The sequence below is a fragment of the Rhamphochromis sp. 'chilingali' genome (genome assembly GCF_963969265.1).
Source record: "Rhamphochromis sp. 'chilingali' genome assembly, chromosome: 7".
In the NCBI taxonomy this organism is placed as follows: Eukaryota; Metazoa; Chordata; class Actinopteri; order Cichliformes; family Cichlidae; genus Rhamphochromis; species Rhamphochromis sp. 'chilingali'.
The window spans coordinates 16,212,591-16,240,536 of record NC_137934.1 but is presented as its reverse complement, the minus strand read 5'-3'; the positions used below and the strand labels follow the sequence as shown (position 1 = coordinate 16,240,536).

At 39.3% G+C, this 27,946-nt stretch overlaps 1 protein-coding gene across 1 annotated transcript in view; it reads left to right on the top strand.

Annotated features, from left to right (window-relative positions):
- The window catches only part of ptn (pleiotrophin), a 64,717-nt gene extending 36,772 nt beyond the window's left edge, over positions 1-27,945 (top strand). The window contains exons 2-5 of the mRNA XM_080887691.1: positions 12,239-12,330; positions 13,712-13,885; positions 19,693-19,854; positions 27,305-27,945. Coding sequence (XP_080743817.1) covers positions 12,240-12,330; positions 13,712-13,885; positions 19,693-19,854; positions 27,305-27,372 — 495 coding nt within the window. The 5' untranslated portion in view covers position 12,239 and the 3' untranslated portion in view covers positions 27,373-27,945. The remainder of the gene's footprint in view (positions 1-12,238; positions 12,331-13,711; positions 13,886-19,692; positions 19,855-27,304) is intronic.
- The last annotated feature ends 1 nt before the right edge of the window (position 27,946 follows it).

Below are 27,946 nucleotides of genomic sequence, written 5' to 3'. Positions count from 1 at the left end.
CAATCCCTGAGTGGGGCTCTTACCTTAGGGGAATTAGGATCTTTAGAGGTGCTCTGTGTGGATTTGCAGTGAATAAGTTTTTATTAAGAGTGATTTTTAGTGCCACCAATTATTGCCTGAACTAGCACTTAGTGCATGCGATAAGTGTTCTGTTGGGCTCGTATTTATTTGGGGTGGATTTGTTTCTTTTAAAGCAACGAGCATCTGGGACCGCCAAGGGAGAGCAAGCCCTCAGGTGATAGTTGCATTGCTGGCAGGTTGCATTGCTGGCAGGTTGCACCAATAACACTATCTTGTGGTCGTTAGTGACCTTTTTACCATTTTGATGTTTTAGGCCTTTTGCAAACCCTTTGTGTTCTTTTAAAATAATAAATTTTAACATATCTGACTGATATTGACCCTCTTGTCCTGTTTATTCTGGGCTCGTTCCTGTGAGAGCTTTGGGCCTGAAAGTTTGCACAAGTAGTATAGAGGCCCTTAGCGGTTACTCGGTGGCTTTCGCTCGCTACATAGAGAAGGCTGAGCAAACTAGAAACACAAAGAAGAGCAATAACACCAACCATGACAAACGTGCCACACAAAAAAGTTAAAAAAAAGAGAGAATTTTGTGGAGGATCTTGCTTCAGGTGCATTTCAATGGCAACATTGTATCAAGAAGTGTATCATGCCCCCCACTGCCAGCAACATTAATTTGTTGGCAGTGGGGAGCATGATCCAATCTAGGCATTTATGAAAAGAATGAGGGAAGAAAATTGGTATGGGTTTGGCACTTTGCTGCAAAAATGCCTGTATTATTGCGCCTATGATGTTGGGCAGATTTGAGGTTGGAGCACTTTTACAGAAGCGTGATTCTACAGTTTCTGTTTGCTAAGATGCTCAAAGTTGAGTCTCTGTCAGGTTCCAAATTTCCATTTGCACCAATGACGTGAATCAATAATCAACAAAGACGGTGCTGCTCAAAATTCTACCTGTTATAATACATATTCATTTATTTTTCTTTTCTTTCTTTTTTTATTTTGAGAGTTGATTTATATTTTTCCACAAACCTAAAGAAGAATATTTTTTATACCACTTCTGCAGAACTGGTTGATAACCCTACGTGCTTTTCTCTGTACAGTAGGTGATCCATTACATCTTATAGCAGTGTAATACGTTCCCTGACATTTTCAGACTAAACAGAAAGATTTAAAACTGGCGGCAGGTAAAGTTGCAGTCACAGATGTGCAGATGTGCTTAGGGAACACAGATACAGGTAAATGCACATCGCAGTAAAGATTTAAAGGTTTGTCTTCTCTCAGTTCATCTGTACAGACCTCCAAATGACCTGAGTAACATATTTTTAATCACTTGGTAGAAAACTGTGAGTGCTGACTTAGTGTTACCTTTTCTATCATGTGAAATGTTAAAACTGAAAATAGAGAAGCTAGAGAGGCTAGAAGGATATCGGGGAGCAAAAAGCTTACAGGACCATTTTTTTCCTTCACAACACATTTAGTTTTCCATATGGGGACACATGAGGAGTGAGTTTTTCATTTTTTTTCTTCTGTTCTGATCAGTGTTGTTCCGTCAGTCAGCTTTATGATATGGAACACTTTTGGCTGTCATCCCTCCTTTTATTTAGCAAATGAAATAGAAGAGAGAGTTGTGACTTGTTCTTGTCTGACCTGTTGCTTAACCCTTGTTACGATCCGAAGTACAACTGATTTTTTTTTGACATTGTGAGCTTGAATGTGGGGACATTAAACTGATTTTCTGACCATTCCATTAATTTCTATGCTCTTTATAATAGTTTGAATATATACTCAAGTACAATGTTCCCAAGTCTCCTGAGGTCTGCACAAAATCTGATTGTCGATCTTTATGGATTTTAAAATATTTTCCAAAAAGATGATGACTTTTGACCACTTGAAGCAAAAAAAAAAAAAAAAAAAAAAGTTCACTGCATTTGAAATGCTACAATAAAAGATAACTTAAATCTAATCTTGTTATTTGTGAGTTTAAATGTTTGCGCATCAGCTTCGCTCTGCTCAGTGTCAGTGACTGTATCTGATGATTAGTTGGGACATGTGCAGGGTGTTGCTGTATTTATCACAACTTGTTTGCTTTCATGGCTTGTGTTGTGTTGATTGACTATGTGTAATTATTACAAATGAATAATTGCACACCAAATGAAATTCATTGCATGAATTCATTGCATGAATTTCATTTGGTGTTAAAAGCAGCCTCAAAGGCTCAATAACGAACTGGAACTCCCTTTAATGCTGATTGGAACTCTAGATTGGGGTAATTATTCTCTTTATGTTCACAAAAACAACCAACCCATGTGACCCACTTTACTAATTGTCATTACTGCACATTTGGACTAAACTCATATCACAAATGAAAAAAGATTTCCTCTTGAGCAAGTCTAAATATTGAGTGATGAAATTAGAGATAGCCAAAAGTGTCTCCCATTTGGAAAGCGCATCCTTTGATTTACTTCTGGGAGCCAGGAGTTGTTTAAAAATGTATAATTCATATGCAGCTAAGTGATATTAAATGTATACATATGTCTTATGGTAATATTTGTGTTCATTATAAACACACAGAGGAGCTGTTGCCTAATTGCATGCTCCCCAAATGTATTTATACAAGTTCTCTGATTAGGAACTGGATTGTGAGAGGTTAACAGCTTTAATTAAAGAAACCAAAATCTATTCTTCACAGAAGGGTAATGGTGGAAATATTTTTTGCTCAGCCGGTACAGCTAATAACCCGAGCAATTCCCCTTTTCTTGGGCCATATAATTGATTCATTAAACTGCTCTCTCCTTTATTCCTTCACTGTTGACTCCATCGCCTCCTGCCTTCATATCAAACGCAACCAAAGGATCCGATCGTATAAATAGATTCTCCTTTATGTTCTCAGCAGGGATTACGTCAGTCCGCGAGAGAGGGGAAAGAGATGGGATGTGTTTTGAATGCGGGGTTATTGTGGAGTGGAGGAGCATCTTGTTCGTATTTATTGAAGCATGTGAGGAGTCACTGAAGATCCATCGATCTGTGCCCGGTACTGGCTTTCCTCCTCCTTTTCTTTCACCAGCAAACTCACAGATTTGTTTGGATCAATGGGGCAAATGGTAGGGTTTGATAGGGCTCATTCTTAGTGGCTCATGAGCCACATCAACCACAGGATGTTTCTGATGTTCCAACTAAAGTAACCCCTTTTGTTGAGGTTTGCAAACATTCACTTCTCCTGTTCCTGCACTGGGGAAAGACGGGCAGTGAGGGGTATTGTCCAAAGACAACCTTGAGGGCAAAAAAAAAATCTCTTATTTGAAAAGCACCACTTCACTAAACCTTTACTTACAGCAATTTCCTGCCTTCAATATCTAGTTTGGAATCTGGCAATAATAAGTTCGGCAATGATTAATGACTCTTGCTCTCTTGTGTCAGGCTACTTAGGTATCAACTTTAGCTGAACATTAAAATGTCTAAGAATTTTATGATAATCTTTTATAGACTAGACATAAAAGATGGACGTAATATTAAAGTCTGAAATATGAAACCAATCAAAAAGGCTTCCTGCATTTTTCTAATGACAAACAGAAGTGACTTTTCTTTTCTTCTTCAAACACATCTGAATGTAGAGAAAAAAAACATGGCCTGCTCACTTCACTTTCACTTCATCAACATTTTTCTAATAGGCTTCTACACCCAATGGACATTTTATTAGGTACACCTTACAGTTTAAAATACAGACGCACACACTCACACACACTCACACATGACATGTCATGTTCAAACACCGGTTTGAGATGATTTGAGCCTTGCGGCATGGCACAGCCATTGACGCAGCCATACAAGGATCCAGGCTTTCATGTTGTTCATGCCAAAAAATGAAAGAAAATGCCAGAAAGGAGTCACGTGAGACCAGGGGAAGTTTTTTTTGTGCAATTCTGGTGAATCAGTGTGAACTGTAACTCTGTTTCCTGTTCTTAGCTGACAGAAGCAGCACACGGTATCATCTTCTGCTGCTGTAGCCCATCTATTTCAAAGTTTGCTATGCTCTGTATTCAGAGGTACTCTTCTGCATACCTTGCTTCGTGTTAGCTTCATTACTTCCGGAAGCAGCCTGGTATCAACAGGGCATTTTCAGTCAGAAAACTACCTCACAATGGATATTTTGTCTTTTTGGGGTAATTCTCTGTAAACCTTAGAGATCGTTTCAGGATGAGCAAGTCCTGAAATACTCAGATCAAGTTAGATCACTTTTCTTCGTCTTCTGATATTTGATTTGACTTCACCTGGTTCGTCTCGAATATGTCGACCTGCCTAATTGTATTGAGCTACTGTCATGTGATTGGCTGATTAAATACTTGCCCTGCAGTTGAACAGGCTTATCTAAGAAAGTAGTCGATGAGTGTAATCCTAATTGCAAGTTTCATGTCTTACTTGGAAAAAAAGTTCCCATTTTAGTAAAATGGAAGTAAAATGGGCAATAAACGAAGTTAAGCATGCAGTGTCCTATTTTTCTCGTTAGATGCACCTTTCATGTTGACCAGTTTAAAAAAATTAGCAAAAAACTGAATTGCTTAAGATGAGAATTCAAAACAGAACTTTATAAACCAATCGACTTGCATCACAGTAGCTATATCCTTCCTTTATTTGGAGTCTGTATGTATTTATCTGAATACACCAATTTCCTTTTGGCTACACGGAGGGAAGAGGTGACTTGAGGGACCTTGGAGAATTATGTTTTTTACAAACCCCCCATTGGTTCAGTCAAACTATAGGGGTGTGAGTCATGAAAGAAGGCTGGTTTGTGCTCAGGTTGTAGCAGGAGCCGAGTCTTTACCTTTCTGTCAATGTGTAGAGCTGTAGGTGCCTCTGAGCGTAAAGAAAGTGAGAGAAAGCATTTATGGAAAGCATATGCGCTTGTCCTTTAAGACGGCACTTTGGAAGGCTTCTTATCAAAGTCGAACACTGGCAGCACACATGCCTACTGAAGTATAGTCAAATGCTCAGACCCATCCATCCATTATAGGTGCTGTCATGCTCTGAAAACAGGTACAGTGACTTTCATTTAAATTATTAACTTCTCGAAGAGGAAGAACTTGTCTCCCAGGATCCACTTTCTACAGAGGAAATGGTTAAGTCAGCTCAATTCCAGGACATATTTTTACTTTAACTTGCTGTATGTAGTGCTCATTCAAAGTCATCTCCCATGTCCCCTATTATTATGCCTGCACTGCACCAAAAGCCTATCATTCTTTGTGTGACTAACTCAGGGAACGGCTTTCTTATCTTTTGAAAGGCCACAATGCCTTTTTCTTGGAAAATGATCTTTATCAGTGTGCTTTCATTGGGCTTTCTCTATGAATCTTTTAGAAATCATTGTACATACTTCTTACAGTTGGGATTCAAATTTTTTCCCCCCTTTCATACTTTGGGTTATGGAGATGAATAGTTGTGGACCTCTTAAAAACTGGGAGACGGAGTCTGAAGTATTTAATCAAAACGGGGCTTCTCTGTGAGCTGAGCACTCAGTAAAGTATAAAAACAATCTGCTAGGCAAACTACAGGCGCTGGCATAAGGTCCATTATGAATTTCAGAGGAGTGCTGGAAGACATTAACTCCGGGATAAAACTTACTTCAATAGCAGCAAATAATTAAATATAACATTTGAATGCCTTTACATTTCAGAGGCGCTCACTGCCATAGACTCAACTTATGTGGAATCTTAAGTGAGTGAAATGAAAAGCTGAGAACGCACAATAGGATGGACAGCTCAGATCCAGCTCGTGATTAATTAAAAATGACAAATGTATATTATTTCCCTGCCAGGCTGAACTGTTCTACAAGAATTCGAGCCCAGAGGAGCGTTTCTGGCGTCAGACACTTTGTAATTGCTTCAGTCTCATGCTGTTTCCCCCTCAGAGAGTGCTGTCGGCTAGAGGATCTCACTCAGAAAAAAAGGAGAGGGCAGTAGAGCAAAAAAAAAGTAAGCTTTTTGCAGCAATTTCATCTTAGTGCATTAGGCTAGTGGTAGTGACAGTAACAGCTTTCTACCAATCCAAAACCAGCAGGAGGACTAAATAAGGTCGGGAAATATGAAACATGGCTTTAGTTTGATTTATGAAATCATAAATCAGCTAGATTTTGAATCTCTAATGTCAGCTGCACTGGACAAAAATGAGGCAGATGGCTACATTTCTCAACAGTTTCAATAATTGTACAGTGGCTACATGATGGAGGTCACCTCTGCTTCCTTGCTCTTTTCTTGCTGCAGGTATAATCTTTTCTTGAGCAAATGTTTTGCACCTCAGTAAGCCTGGACTCAAAGCATCTCAAGTCTCTCGAGCCTCTGGGAATATTGCATTTTATGATGGCAAAAAATAAGAATACCTGTGAATTTCAACAATGATTGTATCTATATTAAAAGAAAAAGAACAAATATGTTGTGCTATATGTTGTACATGTGTTGGCTGAGTAATTTGGGCATCTTATATCTAACTAGAAAAATTTGCATTTCCTGCGAAAATGCAGTGTGGATGCTTTAAAGCTGAAGCTGTATGCAAAAAGTAGCTGAAAAAGCTGAAAAGTTGCAGAAATTGTAAAAACTTTGCAGAAGCAAAGGAACTTTGCTAAAATGGAATAACTTAGCAGAACTGCAATATCTTAGAGGAAACATAATACTTGGCAGAAATACAATAGCATAGCAGAACTTAGCAGAAATATTGTAACTTACCAGAAACATAACTTCTCAAAAATACAAGAATTTAGGAGAAATAGTATAAGATAACAGAAAGAATATATTTAGACAAAAATACTTAAGCATTACAGAAACACTATGATTTAGAAAAATAGTACAACATAGCAGAAATACTGTGATTTACCAGAGACACTGTGATGAACTATGAATATTGTAATTTTAAATTAAGACTATGTTTTAGCACAAATATTATAATTTGGCAGAAATACTATGATACAGCACAAATACTCTGGTTTAGCACAAATATTATAACATAGCAGAAATACAATTATATAGCAGAAATGCTATATTTAGAAAGAAAAATATAATATAGTAGAAATAGTATGATTGAGCAGAAATACTACAATATAGCATAATAACAATGATTTAGCAGAAATACTATGATTGAGCAGAAGTACTAAGATGTAGTAAAAGTACTTTGATTTAACAGAAATACAATTATGGAGGAGTAATACTTTAAAATGGGAGAAATATTGATACACACACACACACATACACAGAGCCTAAAGGGAAGAGTATTTGTGCCATGGAGTGTTAAGAATGTGAGGTCCATATTAGAAAAGCTGGTAAAATCATAAAAGTTTGCAGAATTGTAATAAATGATGAATATGAATTACTGGTCTGTGACAGTGTATTAATTTGTAGGGAAAAAAAACATGTTGACCAAGGTGGAATCGAACCCACGATCTTTGGCTTGCAGACCCGTGTCATTACCAACTGCGCCACTGGGAAAGAGAGGAGCCGTTTTGAAAAACAGGGTGATGAGCAGTCAGAATTAGATCCCGGTGAGAGGCGAAAAACGCCGTTTTTTTGGAGTTACAAAACGTTGTGTAACTCAAAAACTAGGTGGACTAGAGGCATAATTCTTGTACTGGGTGAATCAGCGGACTTTGGTGTACTTTGACTGCGATTTTCATTGCTCTTTGTACAACCGTCGCTGAGATATGACGAGAGAGGAAACGGAAGATCTCAGACATGATTGGCTGGCTGATATGTGATATGTGTCTGAGTCCGCACAGAGGATTGGCTGCCTGGCAGAAATATATAGAAATAGTATGATTAAGCATAAATACTACATTTAGCAGAAATAGTATATTAAGCACAAATCCTATAAAAAGCAGAAATAGTATATTAAGCACAAATCCTATAAAAAGCAGAACTAGTATATTAAGCACAAATCTTATAAAATAGCAGAAATAGTATGATTTAGCACAATAGTAATAAGTTAAACAGAAAAATTGGAAAAGCAAAATGGACAGCTGAAGAAATGCTGAACATGCTGAGGGTCCCTCAAATATACTTGTTAAATGAAAAAAATCAGCAAAAAAATATATAACAGCCACACAATCAGAAATATGTACACATAAGGAAACACACATGCACAGAGAGACACACACACAAGATCCAATTCAGTCAACCAGTCTAAATATATTGAATTTGAATCTTAGAATGAGATCATCCCATTAAAAGGCCTTCTCTCTCTCTCTCTCTCTCTCTCTCTCTCTCTCTCTCTCTCTCTCTCTCTCTCTCTCTGTCACACACACACACACACACACACACAGGGAGAGAGAAGTAAGTTTCTAGCTCAGTCAGCCTGGGAGCTGCTGAATTTGAATCCACCAATCAGAGAGCCTGTGCACTTTTTCCCGCCAAAACAGGTGCATCTATTTACACACGCAGCACAGAGAGACACAGGATTATCCGGTTGTTCAGTCTAACGTCACTAGCCGTGTCTGGGTCTAAACTCCGCTGCAGGTCCATATATCAAACGATCACTATGGCATTACTGTGAGTTGAAAAACTGTCTAAAGTCTTTCATCTTTAATGATCAGCGTTCTGCTCTACCAGGTGTAACAATTGAGTTTAACATCCAGGCATCCATGAAAACAGAATTTATGACATTTAACGGAGTTAGAAGTTAGCAGGGAGTTAGCTCGCTAGCTTCTATCTAAATACAATATAGCATGTCCTGACTGCGGGGTTTTGGAAACAAATTAAAACGTACAGCTCTGTTATCACTTCCAACATAAATGAAGACAGAAAGCTAAACAGCAGTGACGTTTGTAGGGTTACTGAAGTTTGGCTAGCTGGTATATAATGATGTGCTACGTGACCGCTAGCGACACAGCTATGTTAGCATAATATAAACAAGCTAACTTTTTTTCCACTTGATAAAAGTTACCGTGAGTGTTCTCGGTGGTCAGGAACAAATGTAATTGCATGGCAGGATGCTGTAAACGGACCAAACTTCAGCCAGGAGAACAACTGAGATAATCCATCCACAATACGAGGTTAGTCATTCATATACTGCTGCATGGGCTGGGCTGTAGTTACATCCTAAGGTTTTAAAAACTGAGCTTAAATAAATGATTAGCGGTAATAAAAGCCGAGGGAGGTCAACAGTGATCGCTGACTGTTTTAGGAGCTTTTTGAGATCAAATAGAAGAAAATACATAACATTAAACATGTTAACAACACAAATGCCATATTAAACGCAGACTACTTTAGACCCGGAAGTAGGATTCGTCGCGTCATCATTGAACAACCGGATTGCAGTCTATTTCTCATAATGACGACTCCCCTCAAACAAATGACCATAATTTCCTAACCGTAGGGGCTAGAGCGGTCATTCTTACACCGTTTTGTTCAGAAGAGATGGGGGAATCTTCAAGTGTTGACAATTTATCATTAAAATATGAATTTTTAGAGATATATGACATGGATGACTTGTTGACTTAGAAGCCACGAATTCCCCAATATGCAAATTTGAATGCCTCAGACCACATATATGATTGGCTGGCTGGGAAGCCGTGCAGGCCCTGATTTGTGGATTTGAATTCCTCAGCCCTCAGATATGATTGGCTGGCTTAGAAGCCATGAAGGCCCCAATATGCAAATTTGAATGCCTTAGGACACATATATGATTGGCTGGGAAGCCGTGCAGGCCCTGATTTGAAAATTTGAATGTCTCAGTCCTCACAGAGGATTGGCTGCCTGGGGACCTGGCAGAAATATATAGAAATACTATGATTAAGCATAAATACTACATTTAGTAGAAATACTATGTTTTAGCACAAATACTATAAAAAGCAGAAATACTATAATTTAGCAGAAATACTATATTAAGCACAAATCCTATAAAAAGCAGAAATAGTATGATTAAGCATAAACACTACATTTAGTAGAAATACTATGTTTGAGCAAAAATCCTATAAAAAGCAGAAATACTATATTAGGCACAAATCCTATAAAAAGCAGAAATAGTATGATTAAGCATAAATACTACATTTAGTAGAAATACTATGTTTTAGCACAAATAGTATAAAAAGCATAAATACTGTAATTTAGCAGAAATACTATATTAGGCACAAATTCTATGAAAAGCAGAAATAGTATGATTAAGCATAAATACTACATTTAGTAGAAATACTATGTTTTAGCACAAATCCTATAAAAAGCAGAAATACTGTACTATGATTTAGTAGAAAAACTATAAATAATCAGAAATACTATATTTGGCAGAAAACAGGTGCATCTATTTACACACGCAGCACAGAGAGGCACAGGATTATTGCAGCCTATTTCTCATAGTGACGACTCCCCTCAAACAAATGACCATAATTTCCTAACCGTAGGGGCTAGAGCGGTCATTCTTACACCGTTTTGTTCAGAAGAGATGGGGGAATCTTCCAGTGTTGACAATTTATCATTAAAATGTGAATTATTAAAGATATTTGACTTCTAATGCACCATAACTGAGTAGAGCGAAGCAAAAACTGGCTTGACTTGCCCTCAAGCAACGCTTTGTAACTCGAAATCTATTTGGAGTATCGATATCATTCTTTCACCGTAAGAGACAGCAGGCTTTGGTGAACAGTCATGGAAATTTTCAGGTCTCTGTGGAAATCCAACAAAAAGTTATGACGAGAGAAAAAAGTGGTTCATTTCCAGGGTTTGAAATCTGAAGAAATCTGAGCGACGGACGAATTTCCTACCCTCAAACAAGTCCAACTCATTTCAGAACGGTAATACGTGAGAAAGAAATTCTTGAATTGTGAGCGTCACGAGTGTCTGAAGATATACCGGGACAAGCCTCATGTCTTAACTTTGCTTCGTTAAGGAGATATGACGATTCGAATATGCCTCTCATTACAGAAATGCAGCGGTGATTTTGAACAAACTCTCCATTGACTTTATATGGAGAGTTTTCCGACATTGTGTTGGTCTGAGGAGATTTGCGAAAGTTCTATGAATACCACAACAATGATAGTGACATTTTCGGAAACCCAGCAAAAATACCTATGTTTTGATGTATAATTTGTGGAAGTTGAGTGAAGATTGAGCAAGTAGCAAGAAGTTGTTCGGACATGAAGAGAAGACTGCAAAACCTTCAGTGGCACACTGGAAGCCAAGTGCATAGCAACCATAACAACGCATGTATTTTGTGAAAAATCACAATTTTGCAACTGAAAACTTTAAGAGGCATAAAAGTAAAACGGTAAAAGATTTGAAAAAGCTGAATCATACCTGAATAGCCCAATAATTTGAGAACATTTTAAAGTTTGAATGGTTGTTCTACGTGAAAATATGATTGTGTGGATGCTTAAAGCATCCACACAATTAGGCAGTACAACAATGAACTCTATCATTCAGTTAGTGTGGGTCAGATAATTATAAATTATGGGCTATTTACAGTATATTTGCATCCATCAGTAAAGTGACCAGAAGGATCAACTTAACTTGACTGACAATCCAAAAACAGATTAAGTGAGAAACTCAATAACATTCAGGATTCTTTCTTTTGGGTGTAGAAAAAGAGAATTTTGACATTAAATTTGACATAAATGAAATCCGTATAGTGAACATTTCACCAACACCGAGACCAAATTACTTTGAGTGCAGACAAACAAAATGTTGATTTCAGACCCCAGCACTGTGGGGCTAACATGAAACGAGATTTTGCAGGATGTTCTTGTTGATCCGTGTGATGGATGGCTGCATGACGATTGCTTTTCAGGTGTATTTTCTTTTAAATCAGAGCTTTGAAATGTTAGAACATCCCCTCCCACATGCATACATGGAAACCTAAGGGTATTCAGAGCACAGGCAGGTTGGTAGAAAAAACCTAAAATCACATATCAGTGGCAACATCCATAATGCTAATGAAGCCAGACAGCATGGAATGGAGAAGCTGAGGAAATGATGGTTGCAAAGTGGCTTGCAGATATGCCAACTGCCTATAGGATTCAAAGAATAAAATGATCTGAGCTTTAACTGATGTGGAGTGGCAATGATATCAGATTACCTGCTGGGATTGGGGTTTTGTGTCTGGTGTGAACTAAGGGAGTGGATTAGCTGACTATAGTTGCTTATAGAAAAGGTATTTTAAGGAACACAGAATAACTGCTTGATCTTGATCTGTAACATTTAAACCGTGAAGAAGTAGGATTCTCCTGCTAACAGCTGTCTTTTTGGGACTTTCAGAATGAATGGACAGAAGCAGTGGACACGGGTGGCAATAGCACTCCTGGTGCTTACAGTGATTGCAGCTGAAGGAGGCAAAGCAGAAAAACAAGGTGATTCCTTCAAACTGTTAAGTATATAAGTCAGAAGATAAAGAGGAAAAGTGTTAGTTAACCTTAAATTAAGCAGTGTGCATGCTGTCACATTTCACTGTCCTGTTGAACAACTAATTTAGTCATACAAAACTCTTCAAAAAATACAAATATAATTTTTAAAATACAACTTTGAGGATAAAATAATTGGTCTCCTATGAGAATTAACAAGAGACAAATAGGAATAATTTGCAATAAGGAACAAAAAAAAAGTGGAGTAATCCCGCTTGGGTAAAGAAAACACATTTAACCTAATTTAAATTCAGGGGAAAAAAGTTAATTTGCATTGGAAATTAGTGCAAACACCTAAACTCATTACAGCCGCCTTAAAATAATGTGATACAGTCCTAAAGGGGGTACTTTAACAGACGAACATCCAACCATCCATCTATCCTTCCAGTTTCTACCATCTAACAGAAGTTGGTCTGCAATTGCAGAAGGCTAAGCGAGGAATTCATAAACAGAAGATTTAATAAATAAAAATCACGAGCAAGATTGATGTAAGACCTAAATCATATTTCACTGTGGGAAATAACTTCACAGCTGATGTTAAAATCTCAAGTTTTGACCCTCTAGAATACAAGATAACAGAATCACGCGGGTGTCTGGCTGAACACGCACCATTTCAGGAGTTGACATGAGTAATGGAGAACCATGTTATTGGAATACTATATTATTTGTTCTATATTCATTTATTTTAAGAAATTACAAACAAAACAAAAGGAAAACACACCTTGTTTGTCCTAAAATACACAATGAACAACAATCAAGGGGTGTTTGAAACACTATTTCATTTAATTAACAATTTAAACTTTCCCCTTTTTTGGAATACTTGCTACTAAACTCAGCTTAAAAGAAGAATTAAAAACAGCCTTGCTTTTTCAGACAGTTCTTCACCAGTTTAGGTCAGCAGTGTATGAGTGCACTGTGAGCTCTCATTAACTTTTGGCAGCAAGTACAAAAATCAGTGTAATAGAACAAGCACTATCATCGGTTTAGTCTATGTTTTAGATTACCCTCAGTGGAGCTCTGGCCCTCTCACTTCATTAAGTTTCAGTTGTTTTATACTGATAGAAGTAATACAACCTGTAGCTACTAGCCTTAGTAGAGATGACCTGATAAGTTCACATCTCGCTAAATTCATGCCTCGAGATTTGATTCCTTCTGTGTTGTCTTGGGACCCAAATTATGTTGTTTTAAGCCTAAAAGTAGTGACATTTGTTGTCTTTTGTCAGGTATTGTGAGCAGCTCTTTACAAGATCTGTAAACAGACGTTCATGGGGATTCCTGCTCAGCGCTATCTATTTTGATGTTGTGTTATAATATGGATGTGATTCTACAGGAAAGAAGGAACGCAAGTCAGACTGTGGGGATTGGCAGTGGAGTGTGTGCGTAGCCAACGAAGGGGACTGTGGACTTGGCACCAGGGAGGGAACGCGCGCCGGCACTGACTGCAAGCAGACCATCAAGACCCAGCGCTGCAAGATCCCGTGCAACTGGAAAAAGAAGTTTGGAGGTGATAAATGTTCACATGTTGCTTTGTTGAAGTAGGAAAAGAAGGATCTACTTTTCCCAGTAGAATTTAGAATACCTACTGTTTTAGGTTTTTAAATAATTTATGCCTTCTAAATGACCCAGGACTCCCCTCCTTCTGTACAAATACATGGATGCCATCCATCTCCCACCACGTCTCCCGATGATTTATTGTGGCCCGTCATTTACACAAACAATGGTCCCATTTTCAGAATAGGAATGAGTAAGCTAGCTAATTAGAGGTACAACAAAAACATCTATGCAGTATATAATATATTGTCATGGAAAACATAGGAATAATTGCCTGGCATTGTCATTTTCTTTTTTGGGCTTGAGACGGTGAGGCTTTTACAGCCGAAATGTCTTGCAGTGACAAGCCTGGAGGACATTTGTTCCCACAGTAAGGCCTGTCAGGCAAGAGCCTGCTGCTCTGCAATGAGCCTGTCACGAATGATGAACACACTGCAGGAAATAATGGTGCTAACTGGCTACATAGATTACTGCAAGAAAAGTTTTGGAGGAGTGGCGTTAAGTTTCACATCTGCGTGTTTGAAACTGTGGAAAGTTAGTTTAGAAAATAAAAAAAATTAAAAGTGTGAATTGGCCCTCTTGGCTGGAAATCCTGCAAAATGAGAGCAGTGTCGTTTTAAGTGTGGATACTTTTGTACTTGAAAAAAATGGATAACAGAACCTGTAAGAATAGGTGTGAAAAGACCCTCTACTTCAACCCTGGCTGTTAGCTGCAGCATATCCAAATATAGACCTAAGTAAATTGTCTGTTTGCCATTAATTAATATACTATGTTACTAGTACACTTATTATCTAAGCTCTAGTAGGTAGCGTACTCAAATAAGGAGCTGTATTATATGCCTTTAGCTATGAAGTCTTAAAAGAGACATGAAAAACTGGGATTTTTTTTTTTAGTATAGTTCTAAGAGTCCTGAGCATAAAAGATTTGACATCCCATCTGGCAAAACTCTTACATCTAATTAGAATACTAAGACCCAAAAGACCCTTAAAAACCAACTAGTGAAAACTAGGTTAACGTTGGTTTTCCAGTTTGCAGCACACAGCCCAAACTGTTCTTTGCCTCTTGCCAAAGTATAACACAGTGATGCGAGGAGAATAAATATTAATATAAGAGGTGGGCACAATATTGTAAAACTGGGGTTTCCAGCAGCATGACACAAAAAAGACAAGTACCTATGGGACTGGTGACCAAGGTAACAAACACAGCAGGTAATGGGTCTCATTATAATAAACCGAAAGAGATAAGTCATATGGAGTGCTGAAGTGGCTGATACAATATGAATCCACAGAAAGCAGCTATGTGAGAGCTGAATGGAGAAGAATTACTAGGAAGTAGAAATATTTGGTTCCATGGTGCATTTCTATAAAACTGTTAGCATATGCAGGTTTTTCATAGCACAAAAACACAAGCACATTGCTTCTTTATTAGGTGGAAATGAAAATGCAGGAAAGGAATTAAAATTAATAAATAACTGGATCTCTTATTGCCAGGAAAGGGGATTAATGGTTAGTCATAGAACAAATTCTGCCCACTCCATATAATATATGACCATCCCCATATACTCATATGTCATACAACCAACACAAGCATGCAATATTTTTGCAAAAGTCTCAAGACATCACTTGTTTCTTTATATATATTGTACATACTATTGTTTGAGTACTTACGATTGTTTTTTTTGTACTTTTTATATTTTACATTTATATTTATTATTGAAACTTGCACCAAAGGAGTGGCACTCCAATTTCGTTGTACTCTGTACAATGACAATAAAGGCTATTCTATTCTATATTGCTCAGAAAATGGGAAAATGTTGCAGTGATGAAATGTAGACGTGCACATACAAGAATATACAGTATATAAGGGAAAAACACTAGTTTATACCATCCTTCTTTGAATGTTGGCTGCCTTTTTCTCTGTTCTCTGTCAGCACGATCTTACATTGCTTCGATAATGTTATTTAAGCTCTGGGCAGACCAATCCATGACTGACAGTGCTCCATTGTATGTTTTTCTATCCAAGCATGCTTTTCTATACTCATAATTCGATCAATTCTAGCAAACAACACTGTCTGAAATGGAGCCCTAAACTATGACAGAGCCTCCACCATGTTTTTACTGTACTGTACTGTTGTACCTCTCTCCTGACCTCCTGTCCTCCATACATACTCGTGATGATTAGAAACACACATTTAAAATTGAGATCTATCACTCCCCAAGACATGTTGTCGCAGTCAGTCCAATTCTTATGTAATTTAGCATATCTCAGCCTTTTCCCTTCCTTTAAATGACTGACAGGCACACTTCCTCTGAGACCATTTCTGATGAGTAGATGGATCAGGTAGTCATCAGAAATGGCCGTGTCTCTCAGGTCCTGTGTCAGGTCTTTGCTGCATTTCTTTTCCAGCAAAAGACACGACTTTCACATACCATTCATGTTTTTTTGAGCTATAGCAAGTTTTCAGTTAATAGCTTTTAGGAATCACCTTGTTGGTGCAAAATTGCTTATTTTTATCCGTCACACTGTGTATTATCTTTAGCATTTTATATACATTCAACTAAAAAAAGAGAAGAGAGCAAATGATGTGGTTCTTTGAAAAAGAAAGGTGACTTTTTTTATCCTTGAAATATTTATAGATCAGTATTAAATAGCTTGAAAAACCAAAAAAAAATCCTTAAGACCACTTTAAAAATGGGAAAAAATCTTGTTGGAAGCAAAATATAAGGAAATTAGGATGACTCATGAACACGGTACGGTACATAAAATTTATGTGCATATTTTTTAAGATTTTGAAAGCAAGAAGGACTTAAACTAGAAATCATTCCAGAAATAAAGAGTATGTGATATGAAGAATAGATGGTGGGGATGATCTTAGTGATGGTGAAATGTATGAAACAACATCAAAAGCAAAATGTTGGCTGTTTCACGAAGATATTTCATTTTGCATATATGCTGTTTCTATCTGATGGCACTCCAGTTTCTTTAGGCTCTGTAGAAATGAGTTATGACTGAGGTCTTTTTCACTGCTTAACAAATTATATTCAGTGATTTGTGACTTTGGTTTAATGAATAGTCATGAGGGGGTGTTTTCACACTTTTGCAACCATCATTTTTGCCAGCACAAATACTGTATGTTACACTGTATGAAACACCTTACAGAATACATGAGCTGCCTGACAAATTCCTGGTAGTCAGCAAGGGAGCTCTCTCTCCAAGACAATTTACAGCTGTGGAGGCATAGGGTTTTTAAAGTTGGTTGCTCAGGAAGTCCCTGTAGGATTCTTGCAACAATGGCCCTGTCACTCCCCCTCTTCGCTCTTCGCCCCTCTTTTCCTCGCCCCTTCTCCCACCTCTCCCCTCCTCTGATGAGCACCTTGGGATCTCAGAAGCAGTGACAAGGGCGCTGATGCTTTGATGAGAGAGGAGGCAGAAGAATGAGTGTCACATCCTCGAGGGAACCCGGCTAGACTGGGGAAAAAAAATTAATGGAGAGAGATAAGTGGGACATGGACATACAGTACATAAACAAACACTAACGTACACACGCCTGCATGCATTTCAAACCAATATCCGTAACATACAGTGCATTAGCGACTGTTGCCATCCGTCTAGAGAAATCTTGCACTTCTTTTGGTTGAATTTAAGTTGTTTAAAATGTATGATGAAATGAAAGCACCAGCAAGACCTCGCCCCAAACATCACGAATATGTAAATATATAAAATTGTCCTCCTCTAAAATGACATCTATCCGGGAGCCAGGCTCTGCTTGATTACATTCATCTTTTAGAAGGTTTCATCATATCAAGAATATGAGACTCAAACTGTGAAGCATCACCGACTCCAGCAGGAAAAAACATAAACATACTTTACTTTGTTGTTAAGAAAATGGTCTCATGAAGGCACTTTGTGAGCGGTGGACAGTTTCTCTTGATGGAAGAGGGTAGGCAACTGCTCATCAAACACCCATTCAAAGTCAATGACTCAGCACTCCCCAGGCTCAGAGGCTTGTTACAGTCACTGATTACAATGAACTCCTTTTAAAAGCTGAAGTCCACAAACAGGATCCTGGCGTAGGTTCCTGGGGAGTCCAGATGCTGCAGGATGAAGTGTAGGGCCATGTTGATGGCGTCGTCTACAGACCTGTTGGCTCTATATGCAAACTGCAGGGGGTCCAGGAGGGGGGCCGTGAGGGTCTTGAGATGGGAGAGAACTAGGCGCTCAAATGACTTCATGACCCGTGGCTCTGACATCTGTGGTCATGAAGTCATTTGAGCGCCTAGTTCTCTCCCATCTCAAGACCCTCACGGCCCCCCTCCTGGACCCCCTGCAGTTTGCATATAGAGCCAACAGGTCTGTAGACGACGCCATCAACATGGCCCTACACTTCATCCTGCAGCATCTGGACTCCCCAGGAACCTACGCCAGGATCCTGTTTGTGGACTTCAGCTCTGCCTTCAACACCATCCTTCCAGACCATCTCCGAGGCAAGCTTTCCCAGATGAATGTGCCTGATCCCATCTGCCGGTGGATCACTGACTTCCTGACGGACAGGAAGCAGCATGTGAGGCTGGGAAAGAATGTCTCGGACTCCCGGACCATCAGCACCGGCTCCCCTCAGGGCTGTGTTCTTTCTCCTCTGCTCTTCTCCCTGTACACCAACTGCTGCACCTCCACCCACCAGTCTGTCAAGCTAATCAAGTTCGCAGACGACACCACCGTCATTGGGCTCATCTCAGACGGGGACGAGTCTGCCTACAGGAGGGAGGTTGAACGTCTGGTGTCTTGGTGCAGCCACAACAACCTGGTGCTGAATGCCCAGAAGACAGTGGAGATTATTGTGGACTTCAGGAAGCACACAGCCCCACTCCCCCCCATCATCCTGACTGACACCCCCATCACCTCTGTGGACTCATTCCGCTTCCTGGGTACCACCATCACCCAGGACCTGAAGTGGGAGCCCACCATCACCTCCGTCATCAAGAAAGCCCAGCAGAGGATGTACTTCCTGAGGCAGCAGAAGAAATTCAACCTGCCAACACGGACGATGATGCAATTCTACACTGCAATCATCGAGTCCATCCTCACCTCCTCCATCACCGTGTGGTACGCTGGAGCCACTATCAGGGACAAACAGAGACTGCAGCGTGTTGTGCGCTCTGCTGAGAAGGTGATTGGCTGCAGACTCCCATCTCTGCAGGACCTGTACACCTCCAGGACACTGCGGCGTGCAGCCCGGATCTCAGCTGACCCTTCTCACCCTGGACACAGTCTGTTTGACCTGCTCCCCTCAGGCAGGAGGCTCCGGTCCATTCGCACCAGAACCTCTCGCCATAAGAACAGTTTCTTCCCCTCTGCTGTTGGACACATGAACAATAACCACATGATTGTCCCCGCCACTAACACGTGTCACTGCATCATTTCATGTTTGGCACTGATCACCACCTGCACTCATGTATATATCTTTCTACGTAGCACTCATAATTCTTATTCTCATGTATATATCTCATGTATATCTCATGCACATATCTTTCTTTCTACATAGCACTTTAATTCTTATTGTCTGCACTGAAGCACCGCAGCAATTTCCTAATGTTGTAAACCTCAACATCTGGCAATAAACCCATTCTGATTCTGATTCTAAAAACAAATGTAAGATGTGCAGGTTTCCTTTCTGAACCCGTCCATACCATTCTTTCTTCGAGCGACTTCACTAACAAAAAGCAGGTGATTTAAAGTCTGATGTCTTTTCTACTTGATAGGTGAATGCAAGTACGACTTCCAGGCCTGGGGGGAGTGCGATCTGGCAACGGGCAAGAAGAACAGAACGGGAGTGCTAAAGCGAGCGCTCATGGACGCGACCTGCGCTGCCACCGTCACAGCCACCAAGCCTTGTGGGAAAACCCCTAAAACCAAGCTGCAAGGTAAGATGACAGAAATAAAACATTTGCTGCATAAAATGCAACTCTCCCATGTTGAGCTGGTCACGAAAGGTGGGATGCGCTAAAGTTGTTATGCTGAATCACCATGTCCAAAAATGTGATATCTTGTACTACTCATTTTGTTGCTATTACTTTTAAAGAGATTAGCTTTTTGGTAAAAATCGTTCCTTGATAGTTAGTTATAATGTCATATCTAGTGTCTCGTATATCATTATTATTAGTTATATAGAGAGGGACGTTTTAAAATAAAGGTTTCGTTACTGATCCGAGAGCGTGCTCTACTCTAAAAATGAATGCGACTCGAAGCAACTGGCTTGTCAGAAACATGCATGTGACCTTTTACATTGGCCCTATGACATCCAAGAAGTTATCTATGATCTAATATAAAGTAATTAATAATATTAGCTAAATAAACTTTCCATATTAGTTAGGAGGGTGTTACTTTAATGTGTAATCGGTAAATATTTAACATTTCAATTAGAAATACATCAAATGTAGTATTTCCTACCTTTTGTATTTTTTAAAAAACAAGGTTATTGATTAGCAGCTAAGCTCAGCAGCTTCTGATGACTCACATTGTACAGCCCATATTGCATCTTTCAAGTTGCTGGAAATGAAATTCCTTCGCTGGCTAAGTACACCTCCAGTTCCAAGACTACACCTTGTGGGTGGCTAATGAAAGCAGAGAGACGAGCGTGTTGTAAACCCTCCATTAAATTCCCAGTAAGACAGAATACATGCAGATCCCAAAATAGTCTGAGTAACGGAGCCTTAGTGGAAATTTCAAATTGTAATCTCTTTTCCTCAAAGCAGTCACAATTCTGTTGGCTACCTACCCGTGAATATTTACTCAGTCTGTGGAACATCTCACTAATAAATGAAGGAATCTGTGTTTGTATTTCTTGGCCTTTTTTCCCTCGACAACTGCTCTTTTAAACAACTTCAGACCACAACGTGCACTCACTTTGACCACCAGCCCTACACCTGCCAAGTATGTGTAAGGCTGGTGCCAAGTACATCAAAAAAATTCTACAAATTCCAGTGAGGCTCAATTAGTCCGGCTATTATAGGATCTACTGGTTTGCTGTTTTAGTTTCATCTGACAGCCTTATTTGGTATGTGTAGGAAATAGGGGTGTACAGAAAAGTGCACCGCTTATTGGTTAGAATTTAGCGTGCTAATATAGGAACTGTCTGCTTCCTATTATATAAGTTGTACCTAAAAGAAAACGCCAATTCAAAATATTTACAGAAGGAATCAAAATATCATCGTAAAATATAAATCTGGGGTGAAATTAAAGCAGGACAAAGCCTTTTTTACAAGCCACATTCATAAACTTCCTTCAATATTTGTAATGTAAGACAGATCTGTTGAAAACCACCCTACGTACAACACTGGCCTTTTTTGGGCTCGTTTGAAAACTGTTTACTTTCCAGGAAACTCACATGATATTAGGTTGGTTTAGATCAAAAGCCAGACCCACGCAGACACGTGGTCTATATGAAAAATCATTCCGGGACTTTCACTGTTAGATCACTGTAAATAGTTACGGGCAATGTCAGATCACTTCGTTTTTGTAATTAATCGTAGCTGAAGGTATGCTTACCGCTCAGACCTCTTTGTTTCTTCTGCCAAAGTGCTTCGCTGTATCCTGACACGTCCGCACATTTGCCTCTTTTGTTTGTCACGACACATGGGTCAAAATCAAAGGCAAAATTACTTGGGCTTCATTTTAAGTAGGACGGATTGGCGTCAGTAGAGTAGTACAAAGTATGTATCAAGGTATTTGGGAGAATGAACTAATTCTATCCTCGTTGTGATAATAACTGTGTAAATTCAGGAGATATTTATCTTGTCTCCGGCACATCTCAGACTGATTGCGTCTCCACTAAATCCAGCAAACCCTTGCAAATGATTTAATCGAGGCAAAGCCAGCTGTGATTCAAATTTATATTCAATCTGCCATCAGTATGATGGAAACCCTCCTACTTAAGTGCTAAGTTGGAGCTGTGAAAGACAGTGTTAAAGCAAGGGTGAATAGGTTAACTCATTATTCAGCTATAAGTACAAGCTTTTAGCTTTCTTCAGTCATGTATAAGACACTAAACTGAGGAATACTTTTGGCCTCCATTTCACAGAGAATGTGAGAATTAATCAGTTTATAGAACATTTAAGGAGCTATAAGATACAAGGTAATTAGAAAATCTGAAAGAAACATGGAATATCTACAATATATCCCTGCCTGCTTGAAAAATTGAGGCAAAACTGTTGATGAGAAGCACTCGATTCATTCCAAATGAGTTGGTGCTTTTTGTCAGTTTTGTAAACAAGGATGTTCCATTGTCCAAACAGGATTATAATGAGTACAAAATGTTGCCAGTGGCCATAAACGGCAACCTTATCACACTCCCCAGATGCCACACGTGCACATGAAGTTTGCACATACAGTTTACTTAACCTTACCATCGCTTTATCAAACAACCACAGTCAGGCGAAGTCCCGCTCTGCAAAGATAAGACAATGTGAGCACTTCTGAGAGACCCTCTCAGTGCAACACGTCTGCCGCTGCAGTGCTGTGAAATGTTGCACATCTGTCTGCAACACTGTTTGTCTTAAGATTTTTTGCCACACACTATTTGACTTTCAAAAGAGGGATCAGTTGAGCATTTCTCTTGGTAGCACATTGTTAATACATTGTGACAGTAGGAACATCTTGAAGAGATGCACTCTACTTACCATCTCTCACACTTTGCAGCAAGTATATGATACTTTTAAACACTTAAAGGTGTATGTGGATTTATGTTTAGAAGGTATAGAAAGTAATTGAATCCATTTTGTTCAAAATAATATTTTACTTAATGTGAAATTGAATGTGTGCTCATTTATACTTCTCAGACCTTCATCTATCTGTGCAACTATGGACATGCAGGTTTTTTTCAGTTTGAGTGTTTCATAAGGAACCAAATGATTAATTTACATAATTAAACAAAATCAAATATGACTTCATTAAATTCTTATCAATCGTTTAGAGATGCTTGATTATATCCACATTAAACATGTAGACAATATCACTGCACATCAGTTCAAGGCGCAGCGCAAGTAAAAAAGTGCAGCATGTATTTAAATACAGTCTGTGACTGTGTCAAAATCTATTTGTTTAGCAGTCATGTGTGCAGCACCGCATACCTGCACATCAATTAAAGCCAGATGCACGGATGCGGTGTGACAACCTAAGAGGTGTGAGAGCTGAGGGCAAAAGAGATGCAGAGCAAGGATGGCAGGGGCAGACATGAAGGGAGGCAGTTGGGAAGAGAGACTCGATATCTGTGCGAGGTGTGATATCCCATGTCTGCCAGTTGGAAGATAAGCCTTGGGAAACAGGGGAGCTACTAGGAAACAGAGAGGGGGTGCTGTGCACAATAAGGTTCACATGGTAGGGGGAATTGTGCATGCTCTACTCTGTGAGTCAGGGGATGGCAGAGATACAGTCCACAGCAGCAGAATCAGAGGGCTTATGAAAAGGGGAAAAAAGACCCTGAAAAACAAACCAACACAGAAATGTTTGCCTTAGAGAGACAAAGTGAGAGAAAGAAGCGACCATCTAACCCCCAGCTGGGAGAACATGTCTGCCCAGCCAAATATGTAATCCTGACCAGCCACTTTAGGTTTAGGAGATGCAGCCGGGTTTTCCCTGAGGGCAGCAGGGTTGCTGCTGTGGCGGCAGCATCTGTCATTTGCAGATTTTGAAGGAGACAATGGTAAGAGGCACCTTGGGAGCAATCTGAGATCCAGAGTTGCGTGTCTTTGCTGTCTAGTCCAGGTGAAACACGGACCCTCTGGAGCGAAAGAGAGAACAAAGACTGACAGAAACATTATGAATACCTGTAGAAATCTCAAGGTCCCCACCTTCTCTTTCAGCACAACACACAGAGCAGTGCGTGAGGGAGTCTTTGCATGCCAAAGTTGATTTCAGGTAAAACAAAAGGCTTTGTTAGGAGAAATCTGGCATCTCTGGATCTTCTTGGAGTGAATTTGCTTCTGCCATTCGTCTTGAACAGACAGGTGGTGTCCTCATTTTTAAGTCAAAGACATGCATTCACAGCCACATATGGTTGTGTTACTGCACTCAGGATTACTGCCTCCCAAAGGCGAAGAGGCATAGCTGCGAAAACTGAGGTTGAGAGTGGTCAAACTTTATAATTGATAAAGTTGTAATAAGTAATAAAATGCCTTTTTATTCTTTTTTATGACACCGATGGCATGTGCATCAGTGTCATACTCCAGCTCTCTTGCTTTAGCTGTCTAAGCAGCTCCACCTCAATGAAAGTCTGAGAAGCAAAACAATTAGAATAAATTATAAAACAAAAAACTTGATAATACTGTGTCCTTAGCTACTGTTGGAATAATGTTTTAATTAGAAAATAACACAGAAAGTTTGATCAAATGAGGGTGAAAAGGTGGATGTCAAATAGTAACATTGCATTTCATTGAGGCGGAGCTAATTTTTACTTTGTGATTCAATAATGTGGAGCAGTATCATTTTCTTCCTGTGAAGCAGAAGTATAAAGTAGATAAATAGTTTACAGTTATCCTATATCATTAACTTAATATGCAAGTTTTACTTTAATATGTGCATTTTTATTAAGTGAATGCAAAAAGCCTGAAATTTGTGCAAATATGTAGCCACTGTGTTTTGGCTCAGGGCAGATTCGAGCTGGAGAAGGCAGCAAGGGTCTGATTATGAGTCTGTGTCAGAGGCAAAAAGGAGCAGAGTCATGCAATGTGCAAATGCAGCAGAAAGTACTCCAACCTGGCATGAGAGTCCACATCTCATATATGGAGCTGAGAGAACAGCATGACAATAAATCCTTTTCTTCCATCTCTCTCTCTCTCCAGGGAGCAAAATATGCTGACACAAAACAGCAGGGAGATGAAGAGAGAGAAAACATTGAAACAAATAAAAAAACAAGTAAACAAATGGCATGGAAGAGTAATTTCTGTATTTGCAGGGGCGAGAGCGCTTTGCATGTCAAGATTCTTATGCCAGTGGAAGTTTGCAACTGAGATGACAAGAAGAGATTTTCGGCTTTTTCCTGGTAGTGCACGTTGAGAATGTTGAAAGGCTGAAAGGCGGCTCGAATCTCATTGGTAAAGCAAGCCTTGTCGGAGTTTAGAACTGCTTGCCAGCACGTTATTAGGCTAAGATAATTTCTTAAGGCAATCTCTCCAAACAAAAGTGCACAAAGTGAATGCATACAGAATCACAATGTAGCTTTTCTGTATGTTACTGTCCCTGCTGGATTTCCAGACATCTTATAATGACAGTCATTTTCATCACACACCATCACTTTCTACTTTGCCAAGTCACTTCTTTTGTTTAGAGCATGTGCTTTGGATGCAGATGGCTGACATCGCCGTTCAACGTGTCCTAAGCTGGACAAATCTTACTTTGAAACACGATTTATAGTCAGAGATTAGACATGCCAAACACCTAAGAACTTCAAACATGTAGAGGATGATGAAAAGTGCAGAAGGAGCAAAATGTATTATTTTTATTCAACATTATCCATGTGCATTTTTCACACCAGCCATTTTAACTTGTCATCGTGGGGAAAGCACAGGTGTTACTAACAATATTAAGCATGGCTTTGTTCCTTTGAAGTGTCCAGATGAGTCACGGCAGTGCGGCTACCTTGACAGACTCATGGTTAGGTTGTAGCATTTTCAAAAACCACTTTCTTGCTGAGAGGGAGTGCAGATGCCACTGCACTGTCTGTATTCTAAAACAAGCTTTGATATGCGCACAATTAAAGACTGAATCTTTTTTTTAAATAAGGCTTTAAGGCCCTGTTATTGTGCTAAGTCAGTTTGCTGAGACGCTTCCAAGCACAATATTCATAGCTCTCTGAATTCTCCACATAAGTAACATTTGCTTCCAAATTGCTAACTAGACATATGTTGCTCTTTAAGAGCTGTGATTTGTTAAGATGCATCCATCCATTCTCTTCTGCTTATCCTTATAAGGGTCGCAGAGCCTATCCCAGCGATCATAGGGTGAGAGGGAGGGTACACCCTGGACAGGTCGCCAGTCTGTCGCAGGGTTTACACAGAGAGACAGATAACCACACACGTTTAGAATCACCTATTAACCTAACTGCATGTCTTTGGACACAATATAGTATTATGTAATACTCATAGTGAAGACATTACATTTGATGAGTACTTGCCCTATAGCTGTTGGAATTGGCTCCAGCTCTCCCGTGACCCTGGATTGGATAAATGGCTAAGGAAATAGATGAATTTGCACAGGCCGGTTTTGCTAACATACATAGTCACCACCCAAAGCCCTGTTCTGAGCCAGGAAAAACTCTGGAGCTCACTGCTGCTGCACACTTTCAAAATGCTTTGGCTTAGCCTGAAGTAAATATAGTAGTCCTAAATTGGCATTTATACATTTTACTTCTCACTGACAGAATGCTTGCTGCAAAACAGAGCGAATATTGGGATTCCACAGAATTGTCCTTCTGAGGTCTCTTGTTTTATTGCCTGTATCCACTTTGTCTCCTTAAGGCTCAGTTTTTCGGTTCAGCAGCTTGCAAAACTTAGTTCTGGGTTCTTTACCCTTGTGGTAGTGCACCACACCACACTGTAGCTTTTAGGCATTTTCTTCCCTTTTTTCTATTTTTTTGCAAAAGCAGTCTTCATATAGAGCAAAGTCAGTTGAGAGCCATGAATTGTTTTCCTGTCTCTATATGCACATGATTAAAAAAAATGGCTGTATTTATTGTCCAGTGAATTTCAGTCATGATTTGTTTTATTTCCACCTGTAATGTTCCCAGTATGACTTGGCAGAATATGTTCTAATGAAATGAGCCATTTTCCTGCCAAACAACCATTTGCACAGATGTTAGATGTGGTACTTTTAGACATATAACATCTGCGCGCTAAAATGTGAAACATCAAAGTTGTAAAATGATAAGACACCAACAATTTGGCTAAGAGATAGACATACATGGAGCCACGCAGATACAAACAAAAATAAACAGCACAGCTGAATGACCAACACACAGCTAGGCAGAAGCTAGCTGTCCAAACCTCTGAGGGTTGTGCTCTATTTCTGTTTACCAGAGTGGAGAGGCCATAAAGCAGAAAGGAGAGCCATGCACTGTGGCTCCTGTCATGGCAGCCAGGTACCAAGCCACTGTTGCGGCAAGTTGATAAGGTGGTTTTTCATGGGGTACAACCCAGGCTGCCAAATCAATCCCCAAGAGAGCACAGAACTACAATCGTCACAGCACAAAATGTGAACTCTGGCGAAAAAAAGATTAAAACTCATACAGTTAATACATTTTGTTACCGAGCACAGGTTATCTTAACTTTTCACAAAAACTTTTAGAGAAACTATCAAATTTTAACCTTTTTATCCTTGCAGATGCAAAGAAGCAAAAGAAGGAAGGCAAGAAGCGAGAGCGCACCCAAATGGCTGATGAGCTTGTTTGAGCCGGTGAAGAAGGAAGAAGACAGCGGAACAGACGGCCCTATTTCAACATGGTTCCTCTTTACGTGTCCTGTAGGTTGACTGTAGGAGCCCGTATAGCTTTGACAAAAATCAGTCAGAAGATGACTCTTAGTGACCACGTTTTACTTTTTTCTTCTTTCTAGCACCTGAGGAGAAAGACTTGTATGTTGCAATAGAGGATGTAATACAATAGAGATAAATAATCAGATTTAATTAGTCGCATTCCCACTTAATGATGTTATGTCTAGAATTATTTTCTCAAGGGCAAATTGCTTAGGATTTGTCTTACAGTTTCACATAGCATAACCCTAATTTGGAAAACTCTTTGATCCATGCCCAGACTTAATAAGTCGGTTTGTTAAAACTGAAGCTATGAAAATGTTTACTCAATTAATTTGAGCAAAAAAAAAAAAGTCATGAATTTGCAATTTGTGGCTCACTTTAATTATAATTCTTTTTCTTCCTGTCAAATAGCACCGAATAAACATAAGATAGTTTTTTTTTTTTCTCCTGCTGCCCTGTTGTACTCACTTTATTATACTCACTGGTTGTAAC